At 55.3% G+C, this 25,831-nt stretch overlaps 1 protein-coding gene across 1 annotated transcript; it reads right to left on the minus strand.

Annotated features, from left to right (window-relative positions):
- Positions 1-1,888: 1,888 nt before the first annotated feature.
- On the minus strand, positions 1,889-25,280 carry LOC111139035 (cilia and flagella associated protein 45). Its single transcript, XM_022491131.1, has 12 exons — positions 25,195-25,280; positions 20,627-20,702; positions 18,146-18,282; positions 16,209-16,353; positions 15,749-15,919; positions 14,473-14,651; positions 12,551-12,680; positions 9,246-9,392; positions 6,766-6,879; positions 5,477-5,670; positions 2,369-2,593; positions 1,889-2,045 (listed from the first exon to the last, which is right to left on the minus strand). Exons 1-12 carry the CDS (start codon positions 25,278-25,280, stop codon positions 1,967-1,969), a joined length of 1,683 nt encoding a protein of 560 aa, XP_022346839.1. The 3' UTR covers positions 1,889-1,966.
- Between the last annotated feature and the right edge of the window lie 551 nt (positions 25,281-25,831).

The following is a 25,831-nucleotide window of genomic DNA, read 5'->3' on the forward strand; positions in this document are numbered from 1 at the left end:
AGAGGGGGTGACTCTGAGGGCAGAACTGGGAGATTCTCCCCCAAACTGTCCTCCCCTGCTCCGAGGCAGCTGTGTCCCGCCCCCACCCCCGGCCCCTCAGCCTCTGAAGCCAGGCTTTTACTCAGAACTACAGCCGCGAGCCCCTCCCCTATCCAGGCCATGTCAGGATGGTCTCAGTTTTAGGCTGTGGGTTCCGCCAGGCCCCATACACCTGCGGCTTCACGGGGACCCGTTCTGCCAAAATGCAAGCCTGGCTTTAAGCCTGTGAACGTCGCCAGTTTCTCTCCACATGGCCTCACAAGTTAGTGATGGGCCTGGAACGCCTTTGTTCTTGACCCTCACTCTGGGGACGCCCATTCCTCCCGGCCCTGAGACGGGTGACTCAGGGAGGGATCTGGGCAAACTCCAGGAACCCAAGGCCTTTTCTGGCTGTCCTGGCAGGAGGGTCCCCTGGAACAGGGTAGGGGTCATGGCTCGGTCCCTGCAGGTATGAACCGCGAGAGGCTTTACCCACGGAGGCTGAGCCAGCCAGCCAGCCACAGGAGATGCCAGGACCCTCAGCGGTGCTGTTTGAGATCAGGGGCTCCCTCCCATCCTGGGGGAGTACCACATCCTTCCAAAGCCTCTGGGAGGAAGGGAGCAGCTTCCCCAGGTAGGACGGGCGTCCTTGGGGACGCTGAGCAGGAGGGTAAGCACCGCCTTCCCCAGCAGCTAGCCTGGTCGGGGCGGGGCAGGTGGACAGGGCCTGGAGAGGCTTCTCTGAGGAGGAGGAAGTCCAGGGAGCAGCTTGCCCGCCCACTCTCCCTGGGTCCTATGAAAAGAGGACTCTTGCTCGAGGCCCTTATAACCTGGCGTTGTAAACACTCAGGACGCGCCCAGCTGCTGCTCTCTGCCTCCTCTGTGCGGGCCCCATCGAGGGAGGCAAGACTGGGCTCTGGATTGGAGGAACAGAGCACTGAGGGGGCAGGGTGGCCCTGAGGGCTGGGAGCTGGGAGGCAAGCCCTTCCCCACGCCCCAGGCACACAAAACAGAAAAATGGCTCTATATCCGGACCACAGCTCTGCAGCCTCCAAGGGGCCTAGGAATCAGGCTGCTTCCAAAGGAGCCGAGACTATTCTAAAGGCACATGACATATGGTGGACCCAGGTCTGCTGCACTGGGGGCCCAGCGTGCACCCCACGAAGGAGACACCCAGGCAGCATTTGAGTGAGGGACCGAATGACTGAGAGGGTTTGGGGGAAACAGGGGGCAGGCTAACAAGGGCAACAACGGCCGTGGGGAGCCCCACCCATCAGAGTAAGGCGGAGCGAGAAGACCCCGGCCGGCCCCTCGAGTGAGGGGGCAGCACGGTCTGGGTGAGGAGTGGGGCCCTGGGTGTGCCTGAGGGGACAGCAGGTGTCTGTGGGACTCTGGCGGGGAGGGTAGAGCCAGAGGGTAAGCCCCAAGTGCACGCGCACCCCCCCACAGGTGTGGTCTGAGTTACAGGTGCCCCATAGAGCTCTGCATCTGAAGCCCTGCTCCCTCCTGACCCTGCCCCTCCCTGAGAGAGCAGTCCCAGCCCCCCGCCCCAAAATACCTCTGAACCGGGCATGGAACAGAGCCAGAGCAAGGCTGTGCTGAAGATGGACATAAAGGCAATGTCCCCAGGGTCCCAAAAAGTCAGAGGACACAGGGCAAAGGGCCTGTGAGGCTAGGAGGGACCACCAGCAGAGAGCACACTTCGGTCCCCCACCCCAGAGCATCACACCACCCACGACCCCCACACTCCCACGGCCCACTGGGCTCTCAGTGCAGGACCCCCCACCCCCGGCAGCCACAGCCCCCCAAGAAAGCTGGGCTGTGGCTTAATCAAGTAGAATAAGTTTAATCTGTAACTATAAAATGTCTAGGTTAGTGGCAGTTATGGACGCCCAGAGGCTGGGCAAAGCCTGTTCCCGTGGGCATCCCCGGGGACTCCGAGGCTCCCCTAGTTCACAGAGGTGGCTGGCAGGATGTTTGCTTTGCGCTCCGCTTCGATGCAATACTTCTCAGGGAGACCAGTGGCTCTGCAGGGGGACACAGGGCAGGTGTGACAGGGCCACAGGAAGCAGGCCCTGTGGGGGTTTACAGAACCTGGGGGACTGCCCCCACCCCTGTTCCCACAATCCACCCCCCAAACACATTCCCCCCAAGGCTCCAGCCCCCCGCCTCGGAGTTCCCAGAAAGCCAGGCAGCCCCCGTCCCAGAGCGTTCAGTCGCAGCCCCTTTCAGGAGAAAGGGCCCTCCCAGAGCACCTGTCACCCCCTCGGTCCCCTGACTCCCACATGCCCTGCCCTGGGGTGGAGGGGGAGACAGGGAGAGGCAGTGGGCAGCGCGAACTGCAGCGCACCTCAGCTCCTCGATCTTCTTCTTCTTGATGTCATCGATGCGCTCACGCCGCTTCTGGGCCTCCTCTTTGAGGCGCCGGCCCTCCTCGAAAGTGGCAATGCGGTCCTGCACCTGCTTCTGCTGGTTCTCGCGCACCTGGCGCCTGAGCTCGTTGGCATGCCGCAAGCGCCCCGTGGCCTTTTTCTCCTCCTCTAGACGCTCCTTCTCGATCTGCTCTCTCTGAGCCCTGGAGGAGGGACAAGGGTTGCCGAATGGACTAGGCTGAGCTGGCCCAGTGAGGAGAGGCACTGAGGAAGCCTTCCGGAAGGGCTTCTACAGGGGACGTGCTTCAGAGCCCTGCCCACTCCCACCCTCTTCTGTGGCTCAGACATCAGCCTCCAAGCTGCCTCTGGGCATGCGGCCCCTCTACTCTGCCAGGCCTGGCGCTGTGGGCACAGGACTCTATGTCCATGCTTAGAAGGGCCTCACATTGCTTTACTGCTCTTCCATCACTGTTTTGAAATTCATAATACTTATTGAACAAGGGACCCCCCAGGCCCTGCAAATTACGTATCTGGCCTGTACTCAGGGGCTCACCCATCAGAAACTATGTTTCCAGCTCTTCTCTTTTGCAACAATGCACAGCTCCTCTCTAGCTGGTAGGTTCTTTCTCAGTCTCCCTTCCTCCCTTCCCACGAATAATAGCAATGACATTAACAAAACTGCAAAGGGGATGCTCAGAAGTGCTGGAAGGAGGAAGGAGCTGCCCCAGGACCTCTCAGTGCTCCTGCTCCTCCAGCTCTCCAGATTCTTTAGAGGAAGCTCCCCACAAGGGGGTTTTCACGTGCCCCGATACCCTGGAGAAAGCAGCCGATGTGGGCCAGACAGGTTCCAAAAAACCTCGAATGAAATGTATTCATATCTCAGGGGAAACGCTGAGCTCAGCTGCCCAGGACCACCTCCCAGTGCTGCACCTGCCACAGAGACCCCCCAGTCCGCCAGGAGACACCTGCCGACTTCCTCACTCCTCTCTGTTTAGACTCCAAACCACAACCACTCAGACACCCCCGTGATAACAGGAAGCCCCACCTCTTGGCCTTGCCCTTGTATTTTCCTATATAGAGAATAGTGTTATTTCACGACAGCAAAACAGGCTGGAAATGGAAGCCCATATGTCACACTAGGGAGCCCCTGGGCTGGCAGGCAGTTAGAAATCTGAATGGGGAAAAGTCTGGTCACTTCATGGGATTAGGGCCATGACCTTGGAGCCTGCTGCCTTACAGGGACCCGGGAGCTTCCAAAACCTGCAGCTGTCTGGGACTCACCCCAAACCAGTTACATCAGAATCTGTAGGGTTGGAGCCCAGGACTCAGGGCTCTATGGGAGCTCCTGGACATCTCTAAGAGCCACCGGGTAGGGTGGGTCAGCTATCGCTGCTTAGTCAGTGGGCTGCCTGGCAAAGGCATCCCTCTCCCCAGAAGCAGGAAGCCCCTAGAGAGGCCATCTACAAGGTCATGTTTTTGACATAGGAAAACCTGGATTGCTGGCTATGGCAGAGATGCTCGGAGTGCTTGAAGACAGTTGCGCTGGCGGTCACATGGCCCCAGAGACACCAGGTCTAGACGCTCACCTAGAAGATCAGGTGAAGCGGAATGTCTCCAAAGGCTGGTCTCACTTTACTAACTGGCTAGTGCATATGCTTTGAGCAAACAAAGTGAAGAAGGGACAAATGGGTCAGTGACAAAAGTAGGACCTTTAATTCCTTTTCATTAATACTTGTTACTCCCTGCTAAAGGCAACACGGGTGTCCAAGAGCATAGAGGTCAGTGATGGCGGACATCTGAAAGGCAGTCTGGAGCCCAGGGGCGGAATCTGTGGGGCCATCAAGGAAGCTGCCTCCTTCAGCAGGCTTCCAGAGACCATGGCATGACCCTTGAGGGCCTGGTACCAACCAGGGAAGCTACAGAGTCAAAGGGCGCCGCAGCTAGTGGGCGCAGGCTAGGGGCCCTAGTAAAAGACCAGGAACTTGGCTCTGGCAAGGATGGAGATTCCTACAGGTTGGCTCTGCCTCTAGCTGGGGGCCCAGGACGGGGCGGGGGGGGGGCTGAGGGGGCCCAGAGCCGGCCTGGCATGCAAGTACCTGGGACAAGGCCAAGGCCTGAGAGCGGGTAGGCCAGAAAGCCAAGCTGCACCATCGCGTCTCTGCTCACCTGAACAGAATTTCTTTAAGTTTGTATCTACACACTCCCCCTTCCGATTTTGTTTGTTTCCTTTGAAAGTTTCTGATCTTACAGATTTTGAGCCAGAGCAAGAAAGGAGTCATTCCCAGTAAGGCCAGAACAGAGCCAGGGGAGCACCCAGGGGCCGGGTCTGGTGGTGGCAGATCTGACGGATGGACGCTAGAGCAGCTGTGGCTGCTGGCAGCTCTGGGGGTGGACGCGGGGCGGGGAGAGCGACCGGTGTGAGCACTTCACCTCCACTTATGTAAGGGTGGGGGTTATCGCTGAGCCAAAAGAGAACAAAAATAAAAGGATGAGGAGTAGGCAAGCTGGGCCAGATGGATAAATATAGGTGAGGTCTCTCCAAATAGGAGTCTTCTGCCTCTTCCCACATGACTGGGCAAGGACAGCCTTTTGCTCACCTCCAATACCTCCCAGACAATCCAGCACGGAGTCTTGAATTTATGTGCTTAATACATATTTATCAAATGAATGGCAAAGACCCCAGCCCCCACACCAGGCTCTTCTCCAGTGACCCAGACCCTTGGTGTTGGAACGTCTCTCTGTCTCTCCTCAACCTCCCTGCTGCAGCTTCATCCCTAACTTGCAGGGGGACGTGGAAGCAGGGTAGGGCAGAGGGACAAGGTACATACTTTTACTCACACCAGTAATACCCAGTTCCTTAGACATGTCCAGGTGCTGTTTTCCAAATCTCTGATCAGAAAATTCTGGGCTTTCAATTTTCGTCTTTGCACATTTCAGCTGGTCATCTCGTTGGCATGACTCCACCACCCCAGGCGAGATGGACACACATCCATCTGCGGACATGCCAGGAAGGTCCTCTCCGCCCGGTAGAGGCCATCCCTGCCACAATACAAGGAAAGGAAGCCAAGGTGCCCAGCCCCACCTACCGAAGAATCCTCTCGAACTCATCCCGGTCCCGTTGCACCTGAACGGCCAGACTGTGCTCCTTGAAAGCCACCTGCTCCAGCCGGCTGCTACGTAGTTTGGCCTCTGTCTCCATCTTTTTCTGTGCATTTTCCTTTTCCTTTCTGCGCCACTCCCTGTCTGCAACCTCCTGGTTGCGCTTGGCCCGCAGGGCGTCCTGGGAAAGGGGAAGGTGGGGAGACCTGCGAGGGTGCAAACTGACCTCGGTACCAACGGGGCACCTTAGGAAGACGCCAACTGCAGGATCTGACACAGCCTCCTTTGAGGAGGGCTGTGAATTTCCCTGGCAACAAGGTACAGTACAGAGCAAGGTAAGAGTACAAGGTAGAGTGCAGAGCAAGGTGGAGTACAAGGTAGAGTACAGAGCAAGGTGGAGTACAAGATAGAGTACAGAGCAAGGTGGAGTACAAGGTAGAGTGCAGAGCAAGGTGGGGTACAAGGTAGAGTGCAGAGCAAGGTGGGGTACAAGGTAGAGTACAGAGCAAGGTGGGGTACAAGGTAGAGTACAGAGCAAGGTGGAGTACAAGGTAGAGTACAGAGCAAGGTGGAGTACAAGGTAGAGTACAGAGCAAGGGAGTACAAGATAGAGTACAGAGCAAGGTGGAGTACAAGATAGAGTACAGAGCAAGGTGGGGTACAAGGTAGAGTGCAGAGCAAGGTGGGGTACAAGGTAGAGTACAGAGCAAGGTGGAGTACAAGGTAGAGTACAGAGCAAGGTGGAGTACAAGGTAGAGTACAGAGCAAGGGGAGAGCACAGAGCAAGGGAGAGTACAAGGGAGAGTACAGAGCAAGGTGGAGTGCAAGGTAGAGCACATGGACTCTTGTAGAACTTTCTGGTTGATAGATACCCTGAGGTGTCTTGGCTTGTCCTCTCCCACCACTGATCCCAGTTCTTTTCCTATATCTCCAACACTTCCAGGCAATCCTGCAGTCACCTCTCATTTTAAAAACTGCTAATGATGGAGACACCACAGTTCCTCTGGTGACACTTTCCAGTGAGAGTTAAGGTCGAAAGTTCTTTACATAGCAGCCAAAAGCTTTCTCTTGAACCTTCAGCACATAACACCCTGCCTGCCCTGTTCTCGCTGCGCCAGGCACTGGGGTAGCCCACCCCTTTGCCCTCAGATGACTCAAGTCTAGGTAACCTGCACCCCCTCGTCCACATCTCTGTCCTTCAGGTCGGTTTTGCAGGCTGTCAAGGGAATAGTTAAGGGGTTGCAGAGGCCCAAGGAAGCTGAGACTAAGAAGGTACCTGCTCTGCCTGGTAATCCTGGGCCTTCTCCTGCATGGCCCTCAGACGGGTGATCTCCTTCTCTTTCTCCCTCCGTATTCTCTCCTGCTCAGCCTCAAACTCTGCTTCTCGAGCCTGCCAGGAAGAAAAGGTCTTGTAGATCGGCTCCCCTTGCCCCAGCCTTGCAGAGAAACATAGTTCCTGCCACAGTCTGTCCAGTGTCTCCCATATCACTCCCTGACTCTTTTTAAGGTAGGGCAAAATAACTAGCAATGCATGAACAAGGTCAATTAGCATTGCAAAATGCTTCATTGTTTACAAAATGCTTCCCCCTATATGATCCCAGAGGGCCCCTACAACATTTTGTGGGACAGGTTTGATAGATGAGGAAACTGACATTCATATAGATCAAGGGTCCTGCCCAAGATCCCGTAACTAGTCAACTACCAAAAAGGATTTGAACACAGGTATCCTGAGCCCAGCCTTCATGTCCCTTCCACTGCATTGCAGACAATGTCTAAGTTTCAAGGCCACTGGGTCACGTTTCTACAAGTAACAACTGTGGCAGCCTGCCTGTCTTATAAAGTGCAGCAGGTGGAAGTTATTTCATTAGTCCCTGGGCGAATGGCCAACCATGCTTTGGGCAGTCCCACTGCGGTTAGCAGATATGAAAGGAGTGAACCATCAAAGTTAGCTCCCTTTGCCGCTTCTCTGAAAGAACAGACATACCCCTAAAATCTTCCCAAACCCAGCCTTCCAACCACCATCCTTTGGTAGTCATAAGACGAATGGCTTGAGCTGAGTGGAAATGTGATCCTCCCCTAAACAATGTTCCATAACCATCATTCTACCTGCCCAGACTCCAGGCAGCCCAGCGAGTTGCCTGATTGTGAGCTGTGTGTCAAAGCTGGTCTCTGTTCCACCTACCCCGAAGACGGCAGGGCACGGAACTCTGGAGGTTTCCACAACCAATCTCTGCCCCTAGCTTTAAAGGGGCAGCCCCGGCTACAAGAACAGAGACCACTGTGAGGTCAGGGATGGACTTGTGATATACTTGGTACTTATGGCGGGCTGTGGGCATGCCCAAGTGCCCAACCCTTTGGCAGTGGTTGGCCTGTGCAGTGGCTCCTCCCACCGATGTCCTTTCCACATATGAAGACAGGCCCTATTCTCAGAAATCTATGGTGATTCCTCCTCATTCCATGCTTCCAGCTCTGCTCAAGGTTCAAGGTATCCCCCAACAATTGCTCTCAGCAACCTGCCTCCTCACCACCTCATCTCTGACCATGACCATCATCAAGTCTGCTGCAGCCAGCCAACCTGTTCACCAGCTCCTGCACTTGACTGGCTCATCACACCACCTTCACCCATTCAGGAAACGGTGGCTGAGCTCTGCCCAAAGTCCTCACCATTATCCAGCCCAGGCTCATACTGGACACACAGGGAAGCATATAGGATATTTTGAATCACTCAGTGACAGGATTTACAAGGGGTTGTAATGGCTCAGCGAGACCCACAGGGAAAGCACTTAGCACAGAGCCCATGCACAGCCTTCACCTTCACTGAATGGCAGTTGGGTGATCATTCTTAGGCACCAGCCACCCTTGTCCCGTCTTGTGTTGTCTTGTGTTCTTGCTCTGCTGCCTGCACATCCCAGCATCCGATACGAAGCCAAAGCCCAAACATACACTTTGTTGAGCTTCATTTTCTGAGGTTTGCGTTCGGAGCATATGGCCATATCAAACACGCCTTTTTGGAGCGCACCCGTCTCCCTGCCTGTCACCCCTACCGGAGAAAAGTATGATGTGCTCTCTGTCACCATGGAGCCTCAAAACTAGCAGGGGAGGCAGGACCAACACATGAAGAACTGAATAACATTCCTGCCACGTTCAGTCCTTCTCTTTCTATGTAACCCCATACTCACTCCATCTAAACCGGGCTTAGAAGCTTTTCTCGCCCTCCACTCCTCACTGCCCCCAGTCACTCCGTTACTCAGCCTGGCCCCTGAGTCAGAGCAGCATCTCCGGGTCCCTGTGAGCGGCGTCGCTCTCTGTCCCGCAGTGCATTTGTGCTTAGAACTCCCACAGCCGCGGTGGGAGAAGCTCTCCTCTCAAAGTCTAGCCCCCAGTACAGGATGCCCAATAGCAGAATTTTCACAAGAAATGTATAGGGCGGGTGACCTCTGATTACTAGGGATGTAATTATGCTTTCCATGAGGAATCCACAAAACTTTACTTTCCCTAATAGTTTTCATCTTCTCCCCGGCCTGTAACTGACCCTCATTCAATTTCTAATCAAAGGTGTTAACGAGGATATAATGCCCTAATTTGGGTGTCCCTTCTAGCCTAATGAACCACTGGCCAAAAGGAAGAGAAGAAGGAGCCAGGCCCTTGAACGAAGGACACGAATTCTGGAACAGACACATGGCTTTCTGTCGTGAGTTCCCTAGATCTCAGCCGGCCACTCCCCATGGCCAGAAGTCCCAGGCATCAGAAACCTACCATCTTCTTCTTGGTGAACTCCATCACCATCTGGTCCGCCAGCTTCTCCTGAGCCAGTAGCTCTGCCTTCTGTTTCTGGTTTTCATCATTAATGCGCTTAATCTCAGCTTGCATCTTTAGTTTTTGCTGGTGCCTCCGTTCCATGTCCTGGCATCAGAAGGAAGAGAGCCTCCAAGTAGAAGGGGACAAGACCCAGAGACCCTGGCCCATGAGGACAGAAACTCAAGGGCAGGGGCACATCTGCAAGCCAGCTGCTGCCACTAGCCTCTGGTAAAGCAGCTCTCTCAAGCGTCATCAATGACCCTCGCAGCCAAATGGCCTCTTCTCGGTCTGTACCCACCTGGCTTGGTGGCAACGGGCTCAGATGATTTCTACACACTCGCAGGGAAGTGGAGGCTCTTAAAATTCTCCCCAGTGTCTCCCACATGTCATGCGAAGTTCTACCCATTGTTCCTGGTCTTTTCTCCTGCCTTCAGTTTCCCTCTCGTCGTCAAACCCTGGCTTCTGGTCTCTGTTCAATAGTGATGAGTGAAATAATGAAGTATTGCCCTAAATGAGTATTTTCTATTCACTGGGCACTTTACATAGCCTATCTCTGAAACCCAGATACAGCCCCAAGCCCTGAAAGGAAGAACCTGTTATTTTTCTCGTGCTGATGAAGACAATGAGGCCCCAAATTTACTTGTCCAGGGCCATCCAGCTAGCAAAATCCAGAGCCAGAATTTTGAAACCTGGTCTTTCTAAATTAAAGTTCCAATCTTCTCGGGAACGTTGCCCCAGCTTCCAGTTCTCTCTTCATTTCTGAATCCCCTCTGCACTTAAGACGGTGCCATACTTCCTGGGATTTGGTTAGGCACTGCCTTGTCGGTCCCCATTCCTTCCTGTGTGTTTATCCTGTCCCAGCCAGAGGATGGGGACCATGTCACACTCCCTGTCTTCCCTGGCAACATGCATAGCCCAATGAGAGGAAAACAATAAATAATAAACTAAAACAAGGAAATGGTTAACCAAAATGAGTGGCATGTGAGAAAAAGGGGAAAAAAACAGCAGACACAGAGAAAGACAATGAATGATGGAGGTCAGTGTACCAGCGTGACCTTGAGTGACAAGATCCCTTCTAAGGAAGGATCCTGAGCCTTTCAAAGCCCCCAGATGATCGGAAGAGCACATTCTCAGGCCCCAATGTAGAATTTTTGGCAGCTGGCCTACCGATAACCTCCCACCAATCTCCAACTCTCCTTCAAATTCTTCCACCCAGCAACTCCCCACACACACTGTTCCCAGCTCCCTCCATTCCTCAAAGGCTATGCCCCACCCTCTGCTTCCAGCTCCTCCTCAGGCCAGCTTCTACCCTGACTCATCGGGAGACAACTCGGCTGGCTCTCCCCAAGCTTGACTCACAGCCACGTCCTGGAGAGCCTTCTGCACCATATCTGCACGGTGCTGCCTGCCTCCCACCCGGCTGTTGGTGCGTGACTCATGGCAGCCAGCAATCCCTCACTCTCCCCGTGCCTACTTCTCACTCACCCCACCTTTCCCCACCTGGCCCAGTGACTCTCCACTCCTTTTCCCTCTTCTCCCTTTCTTCCTTTCCTTTCTCCCAGCTTCCCATCAGAGTCAGTCCTGCCGTTGGTACCCACGAATTATTTGATCCCACTGACCAGCACAACTGGGAAACCTGCCAAATGCTGATCTAGGACAAATATTCCATCATGTATTGACTTACTTCTTTGCCTATTTATTTACTTTCCATGTTGTTGTTTCTGTTGGTTCCACACCATCATCAAATCACTGGGAGATGACAACCCCATTGTCCATTAACGTGGGGGAAGAGGAGAAAAATTGAAGAATACATGTCCCACTAATCAAATGACACCATGAGGAAATAATCTGACAGATCAGAATGGAGGAAACTCTTCAAGCCAATTGGCCTGGGTGCCCAAAAATGAAGGAAGGAAGGAACGAGAGAATTATTCTAGGTCAAATCAGATGAAAGAGGTAGAGGTGAATGCAAGGCAGGGAACCTGAATGGATCCTGGCTGGAAAAAAAGAAAACTAAAAGTACATTTTTAGAACAATTGGGGAGATCTGAATGTGAATTAAGCATTAAATGATACTGGATTCCATTGGATTCCATTTTTGGAGGAGGGAATGAGACAGCAGTAATGGTAAGAGAACTGGTAAGAGAACATCTCTGTTCTTCAGAGATGAGGGCTGAAGCATTTAGTGGCAAAGTCTCAAGATGTCCGCAACTCACTGTCAAAGACTTTAACAGTAACAGAATACATAAATGCCCCGAAAAGGGACAAACAACGAAGGCAGATTCACCTTCATTTCATCATGAAATCTAGGTGAAGCGTGGACGGGTCTGATACAATTCTTTCAATGTGTCTGTGTGTATAAAAATTTTCAAAGGTAAAGAACTGAGGGGGACAGGGGCGCCTGGGTGGCTCAGTGGGTTAGGCCGCTGCCTTCGGCTCGGGTCATGATCTCGGGGTCCTGGGATCGAGTCCCGCATCGGGCTCTCTGCTCAGCAGGGAACCTGCTCCCCCCCCCCTCTATCTCTCTCTCTGCCTGCCTCTCCGTCTGCTTGTGATCTCTCTCTGTCAAATAAATAAATAAAATCTTTAAAAAAAAAAAAAAAAAAAAAGAACTGAGGGGGACAGAAAGAATGAACACCCCAAGCCTCGCCCGGCCCCCCACGTGCGAGGGGTCCCTGTATTGAAACAGACAGGAGCAGGCAAACAGAAGAGGATTTCTTCAAGTCTACTTGGTCTGAGCAGGCCTGTCATCATTTCTTTTGCAATGGATATGCCTGCTAATCTTATCTAGACTAGTGGGGGTGGAGGGGTTGGCTCCTTCACACAATTAACCACACTCAGATACTGTGTACTTGATATGAGGGAACAGCAGGGAGCCTGAGCCCAAGACAGGGAGGGCTAAGACATCTACAAAATGTATCACATCTCTAACCAGCTGCGGAAAGACCAGGAAACATCCCTATGTTTCCTGGTGCAATGCATAGAGCTGTGTATTTCCTTTCTGTGTCCATGCCCATGGACGCATTGGTCTCAGACCTCAATTCCCCGGGAGGCAGACAGTAGCTGTCCAAATCCCAGCTCGACCCCCAGTATGGTGCCACAGCCAGATGAACGTTCAACATGGCCATAAAAGCTGACATTAATGGTTTTGCAAAGTGAGTATGGGCCTGACAACAAATCCGTCCACCCCCTGACACCCCCAAATCCTGGAGAGCTTTGTCACTTTTGCTGGTAGAATCTGGCATTATCTGTCCAGCCCGTTACCCGTAGATCCTCCTCCTGGAGCTGTTCCATGTATCCCAGCATCTGCTCCTTCTCCTGCTCCCGCTGCTCCGCGAGCAGCGACCGCTCCTCCTGGTTCTTTTCCATCTGCTCCACGATGTGCCGTCTTCCTCTAGGGGTGAATAGTACCGCAGGGGCTTAGAAACCCACACCCACATTTCTCTGCTCCAACCTCCACCCAAATAACCAAGATGGGAGGTGTCGCAGGGACAATTGGACAAGCGCCTCCTACACATGAGCCCAGACCAAAGTCCTCAAGTGTTGAGTGTCGTGAGGGGCTGTCCTCTCCTCTCGCAAGCTGCCCATCTTGAGACTCCCCGCCTTTGTTTGTTTGCCCAAGAGGGCACCCCACATCAGCAACATACCTTCTGCCTTTCAGTGTGTCAAGAGCTTCTGAAATCCTACCACCTCCCAAACCCTCCCAGAGCAACTGTGGGGAGCTAGCTTCCTCTGCCAACGTCACAGACTTAGAAAGCCCAGGACCTCTCCTTCCTCCGGGGCTTCTGCTAGCACCTAGTGTGTCCTGTCTCCCACCCGCCTCCCACACCCACTTCGTTCACTATCACGTGCCACGGTTCTCCCACTGCGGGTGGACAGGGCTGGGTCTGAACAAGCCTCCCCACTCAGCGAGGCCCGTGCTCAACAGTAAAAGGCAGAGAGCCCAGAGTCTACAATCAGTGCTGCGGCCAGTGACTCCCTAGGTGTTGCTGGATGACAATAAACTTGGAAGCACCCAGACCCCATGATGTATGAGTAAAGGCTGGGAGAATGAGAGAAGACACAGGGTAGGGTAAGAATCAAGAGGAAGGACAATGGGGTGCCTGTTCAGGTGGAGCACTTGAATGGCTTCATGACTCCAGATGAAATATGCAGGAGGAATGAGTAAAAGAGTTACATGGCAGCAGGCTGGGGCTCAGTGTAAGGACCAGCTCAGATCATTAGAGTGGCCTAATGAGGCAGAGATTTTTCTTTAATTGGAGATGTTTATGCAGAAGATGAAGAGCCACTTAGCCATTAAATCCACATTTATAGGGAGCCTGCCACAGTCGAGCAGGTACCTACTGGAGGTACAGAGATGAATGGTTCAAGAGCACAGAATCAGAGCGAGCAGAGCCGGTCAGGGTGGTTCAAGGTCACGCTCGAGTTCTATGGTTGACGTTCTAGACCCGGGACCCTGTGGTTCTGTAATTTACCTGTTCTGGTAAATCTACTTGTCGTTTTGGTAAATAACTTACCTGCTCGGGTAAATTTACTTGTCCTTTTCTGCAAAAGGAAGGGGACTGAATGTATCCCTCTAATGTGTGTTAAGCACCTGCCACAGGCCAAACAGTGCGCTAGTTCCAGGAGCTACGGAAATGAACCAAGCCAGGAATGTTGTCCTCCGTGAGTACGCAGGCCTCCGGTGAGGGCCAGAGAGTCCCAGGGCAAGGAGCCATGTGCTGGGGTATAAATACGGTGTGGCGGGGCACAGGGAAGGGAGCCCCCAAGCCTGCCTGCTAGGGGGAGAGCGCTTTCCAGGGGAGGCAACAGCAAAGCCACATACTAAAAGAAGAGAAAGCATTTTCCAGAGGAAAAGGAAAGACAAGTGTACTAAAAGCGGAAGGAACGACCACAGCATAAACCGTGAGCAGTCCAGGTGTGCTGGGGGACAGCAGAGTGCAAAGGGGACGGCAGGGAAAGGCGGGGAGTGAGGCTGCACTGGGGCCAGGTTGTCATGCACCTGTTGTGATCTTAGGAACCAGCTTTAAGAAAGTCTGTGGTTCTATGAATCTCTTCATAAGGTTTTGAGATCATAATAGATGGTGGCAATGACTATTTCTCTTCTCTTCCCCCTTGACAAGGCTACCTGGACCTAAAGAAGCATGAAAATGACAGGGAGGGAGATGCCAAAACCACCCCTTTACCGGATTCTCTCCTCCCTCCTCTTCCGGTCCAGCTCCTCCTGCCTTTGAATGGATTTCTGCCTTTCCACCTCCATCATCTGGTCCAGTCGCCTTTCCTCTGCATCCAGCTCTCTTTGAATCAGCTGCTTCTCCAGGATCTGGGCATCCCGGATGGCGTGGCACTTGGCATTAAGGATGATCTGGGGGGGGGGGTGGAATGACACGGTGGCACCGGGTCTAGGCACGAAGATAAGGAGGGACGCATCGCGGGGTGAGGGAGCTGGAGGGGGGAAACGGGAGCAAGGTGCTACGGAGTGCGCTAGACACATGCGCAGCCATGCCCAAGCCCGTGAGAGCAAGAGCGTTCTTCTGCTCCCGTGCCCTGACTATAGCTCTGTGCTGGCACTTACTGGGCTCCTGCAAAGTGCTAGTCCGTGCAAGGAGAAGCCACGAGAGTACCTTTTGGGGCGTCAGGCCTTCGTATTTGGGGGGCCATGGACCACTTTTTGAGAGTATGAGGGAAGCAATGGGCTCTGTCCTCCTTAAGATTCACTTTATACATACACATAAAATTTCCATAAAACTACAGAGATTCAAGGTCCCCCTTAGGGACCCATGAACCCCAACATCTGCTCTACTTCTCAGGGAAACTAAAATCCTCATGCAGAGGCCAAGCCACTAGATTTTTAAGCTGGAAGAGCCTGACATGACACGTCAGGGGACAGCCATCCACGAGAACGAGAGAACAAGAGGAGGCATGAGGACAGATTGGCCTGGGAGAGAAGGTGTAGATGACGGGGTTGGGAGTCAGCGGGGTTCATTTGCTTGGGAAGTGAACCACATACAAATGAGTACCAAAATATCCACCCCAGCCTCTGGTCTTCTCGCTCTCCGCTAAAGGAAGGACTTCACTTAGTTTGGTTTCTCCTCTTCCTGAGGAGAAGCCCGTTTCCCAGGCCCCCCACATGCAGCCACGACTGAGCCCACGGGAGAGAAACAGAAGGCAGGTCCCCACTTGGCAAAGCTCAGTTCTCCCCACCAATCGCTCTGCTAAGTGGTCTGACCCATGAAGAAAATGGGGCCCAGGGCGGGTGAGTGACCTGCTGAAGGTCACACAGCTAGCACGCAGCAGGGCCAGTCCTCCCTCTCACGGCGGCAATAGTCCCCCTCCGCCAGCCTCCCCACCCGTCACCCCCTCCTTGCCCCAAGTCCATCCGGAGCCAGGCTGTCAGAGCCCAAGAGGAGGGAGGGGGAGTGGCCGCAAGTCCTTGGAGGAGGGAAGGACGGATGTCCCCACCTTGCTCATGTCCTTGAGCTCCTCCTCCTGCTCCATGCGCAGCACACTGGCTCTCTGCAGCAGGCTCTGGGCCCTCTCCTGGGCCACCTCCTCCAGGTCACTGAGCTTCTCGGTGTTTCTCCGTGCCATCTCCTTCTGCTTCATGACCTTCTTGCGCTTGGTCACCGCGTCCTACAGGAGACGGTCTGGATCAGCGGGGGATTGCCAGGGGCGCTGGCCCAGCTACCAGTGGGACCCCCCCCCCATGTGGCTTCGCCTGTCCTGCTAGCAGAACCCAGAAGTTTCCCAGCCTGGCTTCCTCCTCACCCCACCCCTGGCCCCCAGCTCTTCCCACACCTGGTGTCCACTCTACCACGTCTCTGGTCTCCACGAGGCACACACTCACACCTCCTTCCAGGGCCCCCAGACCACAGCTCCCCCCTCCCATCTGCAGAGATCAGGGCTGGGGGAGGGCAGCTACCACGATGGCCTCCTTCTCCTTCTTGAAGGCCTGCTCCCTGGCCTCGAGCTCTTCTCTGGTCAGGACGTGGGATGCCGACTTGATGCGCTCAAATTCCTCAGGGCTCATGATGAGGGACTCCCCAGAGGGATCCTTGGCGGGAACGCTGCCCCAGGGGATGGCAGTCAGTGGGGAGGCGCAGGGAAGCTCTCAGCACAGTGTTGCTGGTGCTCAGGCCCCCATCACCCCTCCCCCATCACGGCCCATGTCCCACAGTGCCACACCAATGGCAGGAGAGACCGCCCGCTGCACCCCTGGCCCACCGGGGAGAAAGGGTCCCAGGTGAGGGATGAGCTAAACAGAGACATTTTAAGGGCTTTCACTAAAAGGCCTAGTATGTGTGTCACTTTCTCTGTGCACCCATCAGAGAACCTCCCCCCCAAGTGCACATAGGCCAGTCTCCCCAGCCAGGCCGAGAGCCAGCCTCCTCGGAGGCCACCACGCTCTGCCCTCATGGACTGGGCTGTGTCCCCCACCCCCAGGCATGGCCTGTGTGCTCCCCCAGGACGCAGCCTCTACTGGCCACAGTGGCCGCACAGCCCCCCGGCGCCGCGCCAAGCCCAGGGGGAGACCTCAAAACCGCACTGGTGAACTAGACTTTAAAAATAGCTTATTTCTCAAGGATGACAGGACGCCAGCCCAGTTTGAAATGGATGCTATGAGAAACCCAAGCATGCTTGTCCATCCGGCCCAGAGAGAAGCTTTGAACCCTAAATATTAATTAAAATCTCTGATCAACAACAGTCAGAGGCATGTCTGGGTACCTCTCCTCCGAGCCGCCCAGCACACTCAACAAACCAATAGCTAATTATAATGATTACAAACAAACGACAGGCACTGGAGGTGGAGACTACGGCAGCACCAGGGCCAGGGACGAAGCTGCTTCTGGGTGAGGCTCTTTAACAGGGACACAGCAATGAGACGCAGCCGGTCTGAGGCAGGAAGTGAAACCTCATCTCGCAAAACGTGTGTGTGTGTGTGTGTGTGTGTGTGTGTGTGTGTGTGTGTGTTGGGGGGCAGTCCAGGAGGAAGACTGAATGAGTGAGTGAGTGGATCCGGGGCTTGGCATGGGACCTGGAATGACCAGGACGGATCTCACGCTTGCCGGACTAGACCATTCCAAGAAGGAACCCTTCCTTCACCCCACAGGGGGCTGCAGGACGGCGCGGACCATGAATGGCCATTTGCCACCATGACTGACTAGACCACGCTCCGTGTCCCTGGGCTCGTGACACAGACGGCACTTCCTGGGAGCTCAGATTCCCCGAGGGCGAACCCAGAGTTGGGAGGACGGTTTCCAAGATAGCAGCTCACCTCCCCCCACCAACCCGCGCCCAGCGACAGCTCAGTTCCCACTGCTGATAACCCACAGGGGTGCCAAGCAAGGAGGCAGGTCCAGTCAGGAAGCCAGGCTAAGCCAATCCCAAAGGAACCCAAGAGACCCGGGGAACTTTCTCTTCTGGCCTCAGAGCCTGGGAAGAAGCCAGGGGGCCGATTAGCATCTGGTCAGTTTCCCTTTACTTCAGATCCTTGGTGCAGCCAGAAGGGGTTGACTCATCTGGACCGTTTCCCTTTACCAAGAGCACTAAGGAGGGCTCAGCGAGGACCCACCAAGCACGGTGCCTCTCGCAGTCCCACGGGTCCCTCCACAGCCAGGAGACAGGAAAGAGGAAGGAGCTGGGGATCGAAGGCAAAGGCAAGAATCGATACAAGAGGCAGAGAAACGAGAGAGGCCAGATGCCGAGGAAGGACAGCCAGGAAGCGAACGGGGGAGATGAATAGGAAAGGAGTGGGGCTGGGCTCTCTGGAAGAGACCAGATGGCTACTCTCCCTGCTCAGGTTCTCAGCAGAAACGCAGGCCGGGATGCGGAGGCAGGCACTGTGCCCTGGGTACTCACATGAGCTCCCGGACCATGTCCCGGGTGATGAGCTGGATGGTCTCCGGCTTGTTCTCCAAGCCCAGGGCCGTGAGGGTCTTCCTAATGGCATGCTTATCTCGGAGGAGAACGATGGGGCTGTTGCTCTGGGCCAGAGGCTGTGGGGTCAGGAAGGACAGCTTAGAAGCTGGTCAGCCCACATCCTACGGGTCCATCCCAACTTCCTCAAGGGCAGCCTTCCCTGCTTTCTTCCAGCCCATCCGGTGGCAGAGAAGGCTGGCTGGGGCCCAGACCTCAGGACCACCGAGAGTCTCCAGGGCGCTGAGGAAGCAGCACACGGCTTTGCCCTTGACTATGGCTGTGTGCGTTCCTCCTGACCAGCCCATCTGAGAGCAGGGCCTTCCTGTGTCTCATGCAGATAGTCCTGGATGGATGGGGAGGGGAGTGGCTAGCTTGTGTCCATTCCTAACCTAAAACCATCAGGGATGAAAATCTGGGGTCTCTCGTTGCTCCCCCTCCCCCTCTCTCGTTGCTCCATAGGAAAGAAGAAATAATGATCTCTCTCGGACCACATTGTGGCTTGAGATAATACAATTTGTTACAGATTCATCCGATCTATGATATTCGAAATTTTTAATCTTTCCTTATGATTAATTTACTTTGGTTCCCCCAAAAAAAATCATATGGAGGACGTTAGAAATGGCCAAATGGAATGCGGTGAGCATGTCAGGGAGTCAGAATTAGCGGGAATACATATTAAATGCATGTTTTGCTTTGTTTTTTTGTTTTTTTGTTTTTTTTTCAAAACATTCCGGCCATGAAGGAGTCAGATAATAAGAAAATGAAACCACTTATTTCAGGAAAATTCTGGACACAGGAGAGAATTTTGTCTAAAGAATGCAATGACCGTGATCCTGCGTGGAGGCCAGCGGCTGGCCTGGGGGGGGCGGGGAGGGCCTTCAGGTCCTGAGCGCCCTTTGCACAGACCGTTCCCCAGAGCGCTGCTGCCACCTGCTGTCCCTGTGTTTCCAAGAGGGCGCGCCTCGGGGGCGCCACAGACCGCTCCTGCCCCCTGCTGCCAGCTGAGAGACCTCGGACTCCCCCAGCAAGGAGGCCGAAGGGCCAGAACCCGTGTGTCTCCGAGGGCCCCTCCCGCGAGCCCGCTGGACGGCGGACACCTGGAGAACTTGGCCATTTCCAAAACATTCCGTCACCTCACGGGCCCAAATCAGAACCTGTCTGTAAGTGAGGGTGTGTTCCTTCGATTCCTTCCCCGTCGATAGAAAACTGTCACAGATGGGGGTCTTCTAAATGGAGAACAGCGGGGCACTTAGGGGGCTCAGTCTGTTAAGCATCTGCCTTTGGCCCCGGTGCTGGAATCGAGCCCTGCTTCAGGCTCCCTGCTCACTGGGGAGCCTGCTTCTCCCTCCGTGTGCTCGCTCATCTCTCTCTCTCTCTCTTTCTCCCAAATAAATAAATAAACACATAAATAAGAAAAAAAAATAAATGGAGAAAGGTGCCCGTCTTGAACTCTCTGGAAAGTTTTGTTTGTTTGTTTGTTTGTTTGTTTAAAGATTTATTAATTTACTTGAGAGAGAGAAAGAGAGCACCCAGGGGTTGGGGGGGGCAGAGGCAGAGGGAGAAGGCCTCCCCAAGCCGACTCCCGTGATCACAGGTCACACCACCGAGCTGACAGGCGGGTGGGGGCTCGATCTCACACCCCCGAAATCAGACCAGAGCCGACACCAGGAGTCACATGCTCAGCCAGCTGAGCCCCCCAGATGCCCCCAGCTCTGAGGACAGCGAGGGGCACAGACATCCGCTTGCCTCCCGCCACCTGCCCATGCAGAGGCGTCCGTGCTGGCGCTCACACAGCTGCTGGCATCTTTCCCGTCCTTTGCTCCGTCCGTCTCTCTGTCTCTCACTGCCCTCTCTCCGTGTCGCGTTCTCCTCCGTCCTTGCCTCTCCTCCTTCTCACCTGCTACACGTCCTGCGCACCGAGAACAGTCCGAGTCATGCTCTAGCCAGCTCTCCTCCTCCGCATGGAGGAGGACCACACCGGCCCATGAAGACCTGCTCGGGGTTTCCCAGAGCTGATGAGCCCTGCTACTGGAGCACTGGGAGAGGAGGATCTGTGGTTGTCTCTAACGCTGTCTCGGGTTGGGGGGCCATGCGTAGCTCCGGGTCTGCGAGCTCAGTCCGTGGCCCTCGCACACCTTCCTCCCGGGGCACTCACTGGCCCGCCATCTGCTCTCTGCAGCAGAGCCCCCCAACCCCGACATCACAACAGCCAGGGCAGATGTGAAGACTGCAGGGGTGGAGGGAGCCGGGTGCCCCCGTTCACAAGGGCCCCAGTAGGTGCCAGGGTCCCGCTGCTCCGGTCTCCCTCTGAGAGTCAACCTGGGGAGGGGACGGCTCACCCAGGGCTGGCTTCATCCTGAGCAGTGCCAGTCCGCCACTGCCCCCCGAGCCAGCTGCCGGGAGGGGCTGGGGGACGGTTACCTTGACCCCTCCAAAGAGGCTCTCATCCACCTCGGAGCTCACGGCTTTGGTCCGATAGCGCGTCCTATTCCTCGACCTGTTGGAAGCGGTGGAGGCGGAGCTCAGGACGCCAGCGGTGCTCAGCGGCTGCAGGGAGAGGCAGAAAGGTCGGCTCATCCGTACCGAGAGGCCGGCAGGACTCTGGGCAAGGTAGACACTTCGCCAGCCCGTGCTGGGGAGAAGCGGGTGGGCATGTGGGGACACCACGGAGGGGAAGCACCGGGTAAACCCTGATATGTAGGAGCCTGGGCACAGGGCCTTGGCTTCACCAACCAGATCTCCAGAGCCGGAGATGGAGGGGAGCTGGCGGCACCCGGAGAGCCCAAAGAAGCTCTGGTGGAGGCAGCGCAGCAGCCGCAGCCGGGATCTGGGGGAACCGTGCTGATAGGGACGCACGGCAGCACCCCCACGAAGCCACCAGCACTGGGCGGGCCGCAGCGCATCCCGGGGCCTCAGCAGACCGGGTCTGGGTTGTGATTTTGGCCCCGGTTCCAGTTGCAGGGCCTCCCTTTGTCCCCATTTTCCAAGCATAGTTTCCCAGCCAGCAAACTCTCCAAAGCCCCCTCCCTGTGTGCCCCTGTACTTGAACCAGAGTTCTGGCTCTGTTGTCTGCACCTAACAGCACTAGGCAACCTCCACTCCCACAGCCCAGCTCAGCCCTGAGAGGAGTCTGTCTCTGGCAGGTGACTTCAGCGAGGACTGAGGGCATCTCCCACCTTACTCTCAAGCTGATCCCAATCTCCCTTTGCAGGAGACATCCTGTCCCCCAGTCTCTAAGCTAAGATATCCTGCAGCATGAGCTACCCACTCGGGGTCTCCCGAGCCTGGGAATCAGCAGCCGTCAAGGGGACAGTGTAGACAGGGAGACGGACCCTGTCGTTCCAGGTCACAAGCCCTGGACAGTGTGTTTCCAAAGCTCTCTCCCGTCCGCCCTAACCAATCAGACTCCCCAGCACCTGCTCCACCGCTAAACCAGTTTATTCTCCAGCTGAGTACCACCGCGCGTGCCTGGCCCCTCTCTGCCTCCCCAGCCAGCAAGAGGCTTACTGGCTCTTGGCCAGTAAGGTGGGAGCCTCCCTTTAGAGCCCCAGGCAGCCCCAATACAGCAGAGCAGGAAAGCTTGGGTTTATTAAAAGGTAAATATAACAGCCCCGAGGACGCCTAATAACAGACTCGGAAGGGTTATTGCATGGTTAGTGGTGAGCCACTGCTTCCCCTTTCCACCAAAAATAGAACCAGAGGAAACGAGTAGACCCAGCAGTAGGTGGGATTGAGGGGAAGCACTGGGAGAGGAGGAGAGGTGGAAGATACCAGATCAGCAGGGACGGGGTGAGTTCTGTCTCTAAGTATGGAAAAAGCCGGGGTGCCTGGCACGTCAGAGGAGCTCGACACGCATTTGATGAAGAGCGAATGAACGGAACCAAGAAAGGTGACCCCTCGAGGGCCACGGGCCAGCTTGAGCTGGGAGCTTCCCCAGAACACGCCTGACTCCAGGCCCCTCCCCGACCCTACATCTTCCAAATCGCTGTGGAAAATAACGCAGTGACGGGGCTTTGAAAGGCAGATGGAAAGTATTATTACTGTTTTTGCATGTGTTCTCCTGTTTCTTTCCAAGGGCTCCTGCAGGTTTGCCCTTTGCTCGGGTGCCCACCGGGTGACAGGCTCCTCTGGGACTGACACCGAGTTACCTCTTTCCTATACCCTTGGCACCCAGCTCAAGAGGAAGCCACTCAAGGGACAGTCCACCGCCAGAGCCTAGAAGTCAGAACAGAGGAAGGAAAAGAGATGACCACAGAGAAGTGGCCAGTGGGCAGGGCGGAGGGAGGCACTGTGCTGTCTTGGGTTGGGTGGCTGAGAAACCTCACTGAGGAAATGCTGACTTTGAAGCCACAAGCCACGCACCATGGTTAGAATGGTCACTTTGGCCAAGAGCAACAAGAAGAATTAGGGAGGTCACTGTGGAACAGCACTCAAAAAAAATGAAGAGCCAAGCAGAAATGGAAAGTTAGATCCCTCTAGGCCAGAGAGGGTAGCCAAAAGGTTCTTTCAGGAAATGAGGGGCTGGTGTGACTTCTTGGATCACCAAATAAATGTCCCCAAGAGGGTGAGCAGCACCCAGAGACAAGCCCGTCTAGTTCCTAGTTCCACTGGCAAAGATGAGGACGGGGCACAGATAAAGACACCAGCTCTGCTTTGATGTTCTCATCTTGCTGACCCAGCTAATTCCCTCCCTTCGAATACCCTCCCATCCCAGGACCGCAGGAATTTGGCCACTGCTAGGAATGTGGGGAGACAGACTCCAATGCCAAAAGATGAGCGGGTCAGTCAGATGATTTTCACTGTCATTGATACAGGACAATCTCCAGAACATATTAAGATCTGAAGAAAGCAGATGAGAAGACCCATGAAAGTTCTTCCTGCGAAAATGTCTGTTTGAAGGGTATGCACCCCAAGGGCATATTAAAAGAATGTTCACCAAACAACATTGAACAGAAATTTGGGGTGAGCATTACTATCTTCCGTCGGTTCCCATAGAGAATAATTTTCTGCCATTGAGTCGGTAACTATTTTTGTAGGTAACACACTGTATTTTTATTTGAAAACAGACTTGGCCTTGGGGCTAGTCCCTGACTCTGAACAGAAGGGTGTAGCCCTTAGCAGCAGCATTCGATGTCCCCGATCCCGTACGTTCAGCTCGAATCCGGTGAGAAGGGGTTGGTACAAGTGGTGTGGACAGCTGGTGAGTTTCCCTGACGTGATGGTAACACCTGCCGACTGAACAAAGACCTCTGGCGTCCTTCCCCGGACGTCCTCTTCACCCTGCTGCCCCATTCTCCTTTTGCCTATAGGTTCATCAGGGGCCAGCAAAGGCAAGCTTCCAGCTCTCAGCCCGACGCTATCTCCCTTTCCGTGGGCTGTGGTTACCCAGAAGGTGAGGGTGCCCCAGCACGCGGCTCCTGCCTTTTACTGAGTGATCCACTTAGGGCACCTCTTTCCTCAAATGGGAGACAAGGTAGCATCCTAGTCAGTACGGAGGTCCCAAGCCTCCTTCTGGAGGATGGTGTTATTCACCATTTCCGTAAGAGTCCTGGGACTCTGCCTCCCTGGGCCCCCGCCTTCCCCACGGCCGCCAGCACCTCTCCCCATCCTTCCAAACACACTCAAAAGCTGGTCAGCAGCAGCCACACCCACGCACACGTGCACACACAGCCTGCCAGGAGGCGGAGACCGCTATCTCCACCTACTGCTTCTCAGAGGTGCCCGCAGGCCCAGTCCTGTCCAAGGGATCTCAGAAGTGCTCAGACAGTGGGCTGACCCCTGCCCTGAGTGGCCCTTGGCGGGGAAGCCCGATCTGCTAATTCCCACAAGTCCAGCCCAAGTGCAACTGATTCATTTGCACTGGAAAATATGAATTGTTTTAAACTGGAAAGAAAGGAAGTAACCGTTACTGGGTGCCCTTAGATGCCAGCCGGGATGCCTGAGGTGACGCTAGGCTGTCCCAGATAAACAGATTACACCCTGCACCTAGGAAGCCCCGGGGAGAGCCCGGGATAACTATGTGATAAAACAGATCCGTGAAGGGCCCCCACTGCCACACCGCAAGGAGTCCTCAGACACTGAGAGATGCATTGGTTGGAGACTAGTTTGTGTATAATTAACAAAGTTCTTGGAAATCCCTACTTGGGGGCCCTGAATTGGAACCACTGGTCCTAGAGAAGCAGCGTGACCTATGGGCATGAAATGTGTCCACAGAATACCCAGGTCACCATCTCTGCCCCCTGGTGTGCCCCAGAAGTTCTTACGTCACTTCCAACACACCGAGGCTCCAGTGCCTACCTTCTGTCTCACTCCCTTATCCCTCAGGGACCAACACATTCCTTACTGGAAACCGGACACCTCTTCACAGCTCCTCCCGGGCCTGGTGCCCTTGTCAACCCTCACCACTCCGTGGTCCTCCCCACCCCAGGGAAGCCCAGGCCTGCTAGAGCAGACCTGGTCCCTCCCCAGGGCCTTTCAAACCTGGTACCTCCCCACCTGTTCATTCATGCACAAGTACTTGGTGAGCCCTAGTGTGGGAACAAAGGTCCCACCAACAGAAGAGAAACCTGAGGCTCAGGGACATTAGGTGACTTACGCATTGTCACTCTGCTAGCAGTGGCCCAGCAGGTCCTATAACCCGCATGTAGCCTCCTTGCGGCGGTTGTCCCACATCACCGCCCACTGTCCCCAGCCCGTGGAGGCTCTAGGCTGACGGAGAGGGAAGAGAGCATCCCTCTCTCTCGGCAACTTTCGGGCTAGCACCCCTCCACGTTTTCGAGCCCTGTCGACCCCACCCCCAATTCCCCCAGTGGACCCTCGTCGGGACTTCCCTTACTTCTTCTAGGCGTGTCCTCTTTGCCCCTGGCCCTTCCGGACCCCAGACCCTGACTCATCTTCTGCCCTCCCCAGCTCCCCGCGCTCCCCGCTCAGAACCCCAACCCAGTGAAGGACACACGAGGGCCCCCTCCCTGGTCCTCCCGGGACCTCACCATCTCAGCGGCACGCCCGGGCTCAGCGCCTCGGCCACCTCTGCCACCGGCACGGCAGCCTGCATTGGATGTTGATGCGTTACCATAGCAACAAGAGAGCGCGCGAGCGGGAGCCGCGGCCCCGCCCCCATGCCCGCCCCTGGCCCCGCCCCTCGGCTCCGGCGGACGCTCGCGGCGTCCAGAGATTTCCGGGACCCGAACCCCCGCCTCGACCCGGAACCGCGCTCGCGAAAGCCTGAGCCCCGCCAGGGCGCCGGATTCTTCACTGACTCTGGCTGGACCGTAGAGTCAGAACCCGAAACCTCAAAGGCCTGGCACGGGCCGAGGACGTCCAACTGCAGGCACTCCTGCAAGAGCCAGGCTCGGACGCCCCCTGGTTACCATGGTTACTGTTGCCCAAGGGCCGCCTGGGAGATGCCAGGCAACCCTGGATAAGAGACAAGTTGCACACCAGGAGGGAGCCTAGTGAGACCGCAGGACGAACTTCCCGCCATGAGTACGTGTGTGTGCGCGTGCGTGCGTGTGTGCGCGTGCGTGCGTGTGTGCGCGTGCGCGCGTGTGGGGGTGTGTGCGCGTGCGTGCATGTGGGTGGGTGGGTGTGTGCGCGCGTGTGTGTGCATGCGTGTGTGCGCGTGCG

Source organism: Enhydra lutris, unplaced genomic scaffold, assembly GCF_002288905.1.
Source record: "Enhydra lutris kenyoni isolate GAN:26980312 unplaced genomic scaffold, ASM228890v2 scaffoldscaffold94, whole genome shotgun sequence".
NCBI classification, from domain to species: Eukaryota; Metazoa; Chordata; class Mammalia; order Carnivora; family Mustelidae; genus Enhydra; species Enhydra lutris.

Bases quoted from the DNA above. Each gene is read 5' to 3' on its own strand.
- LOC111139035 (XM_022491131.1), bottom strand. From the start codon at position 25,280: ATGGTAACGCATCAACATCCAATGCAGGCTGCCGTGCCGGTGGCAGAG. The intron at 18,283-20,626 runs GTAACCGTCCCC...CTGACCCCACAG, and splicing joins GCCTCTTTGGAGGGGTCAAG to CCTCTGGCCCAGAGCAACAG. The intron at 15,920-16,208 runs GTAGCTGCCCTC...CGTCTCCTGTAG, and splicing joins AGGAGAAGGAGGCCATCGTG to GACGCGGTGACCAAGCGCAA.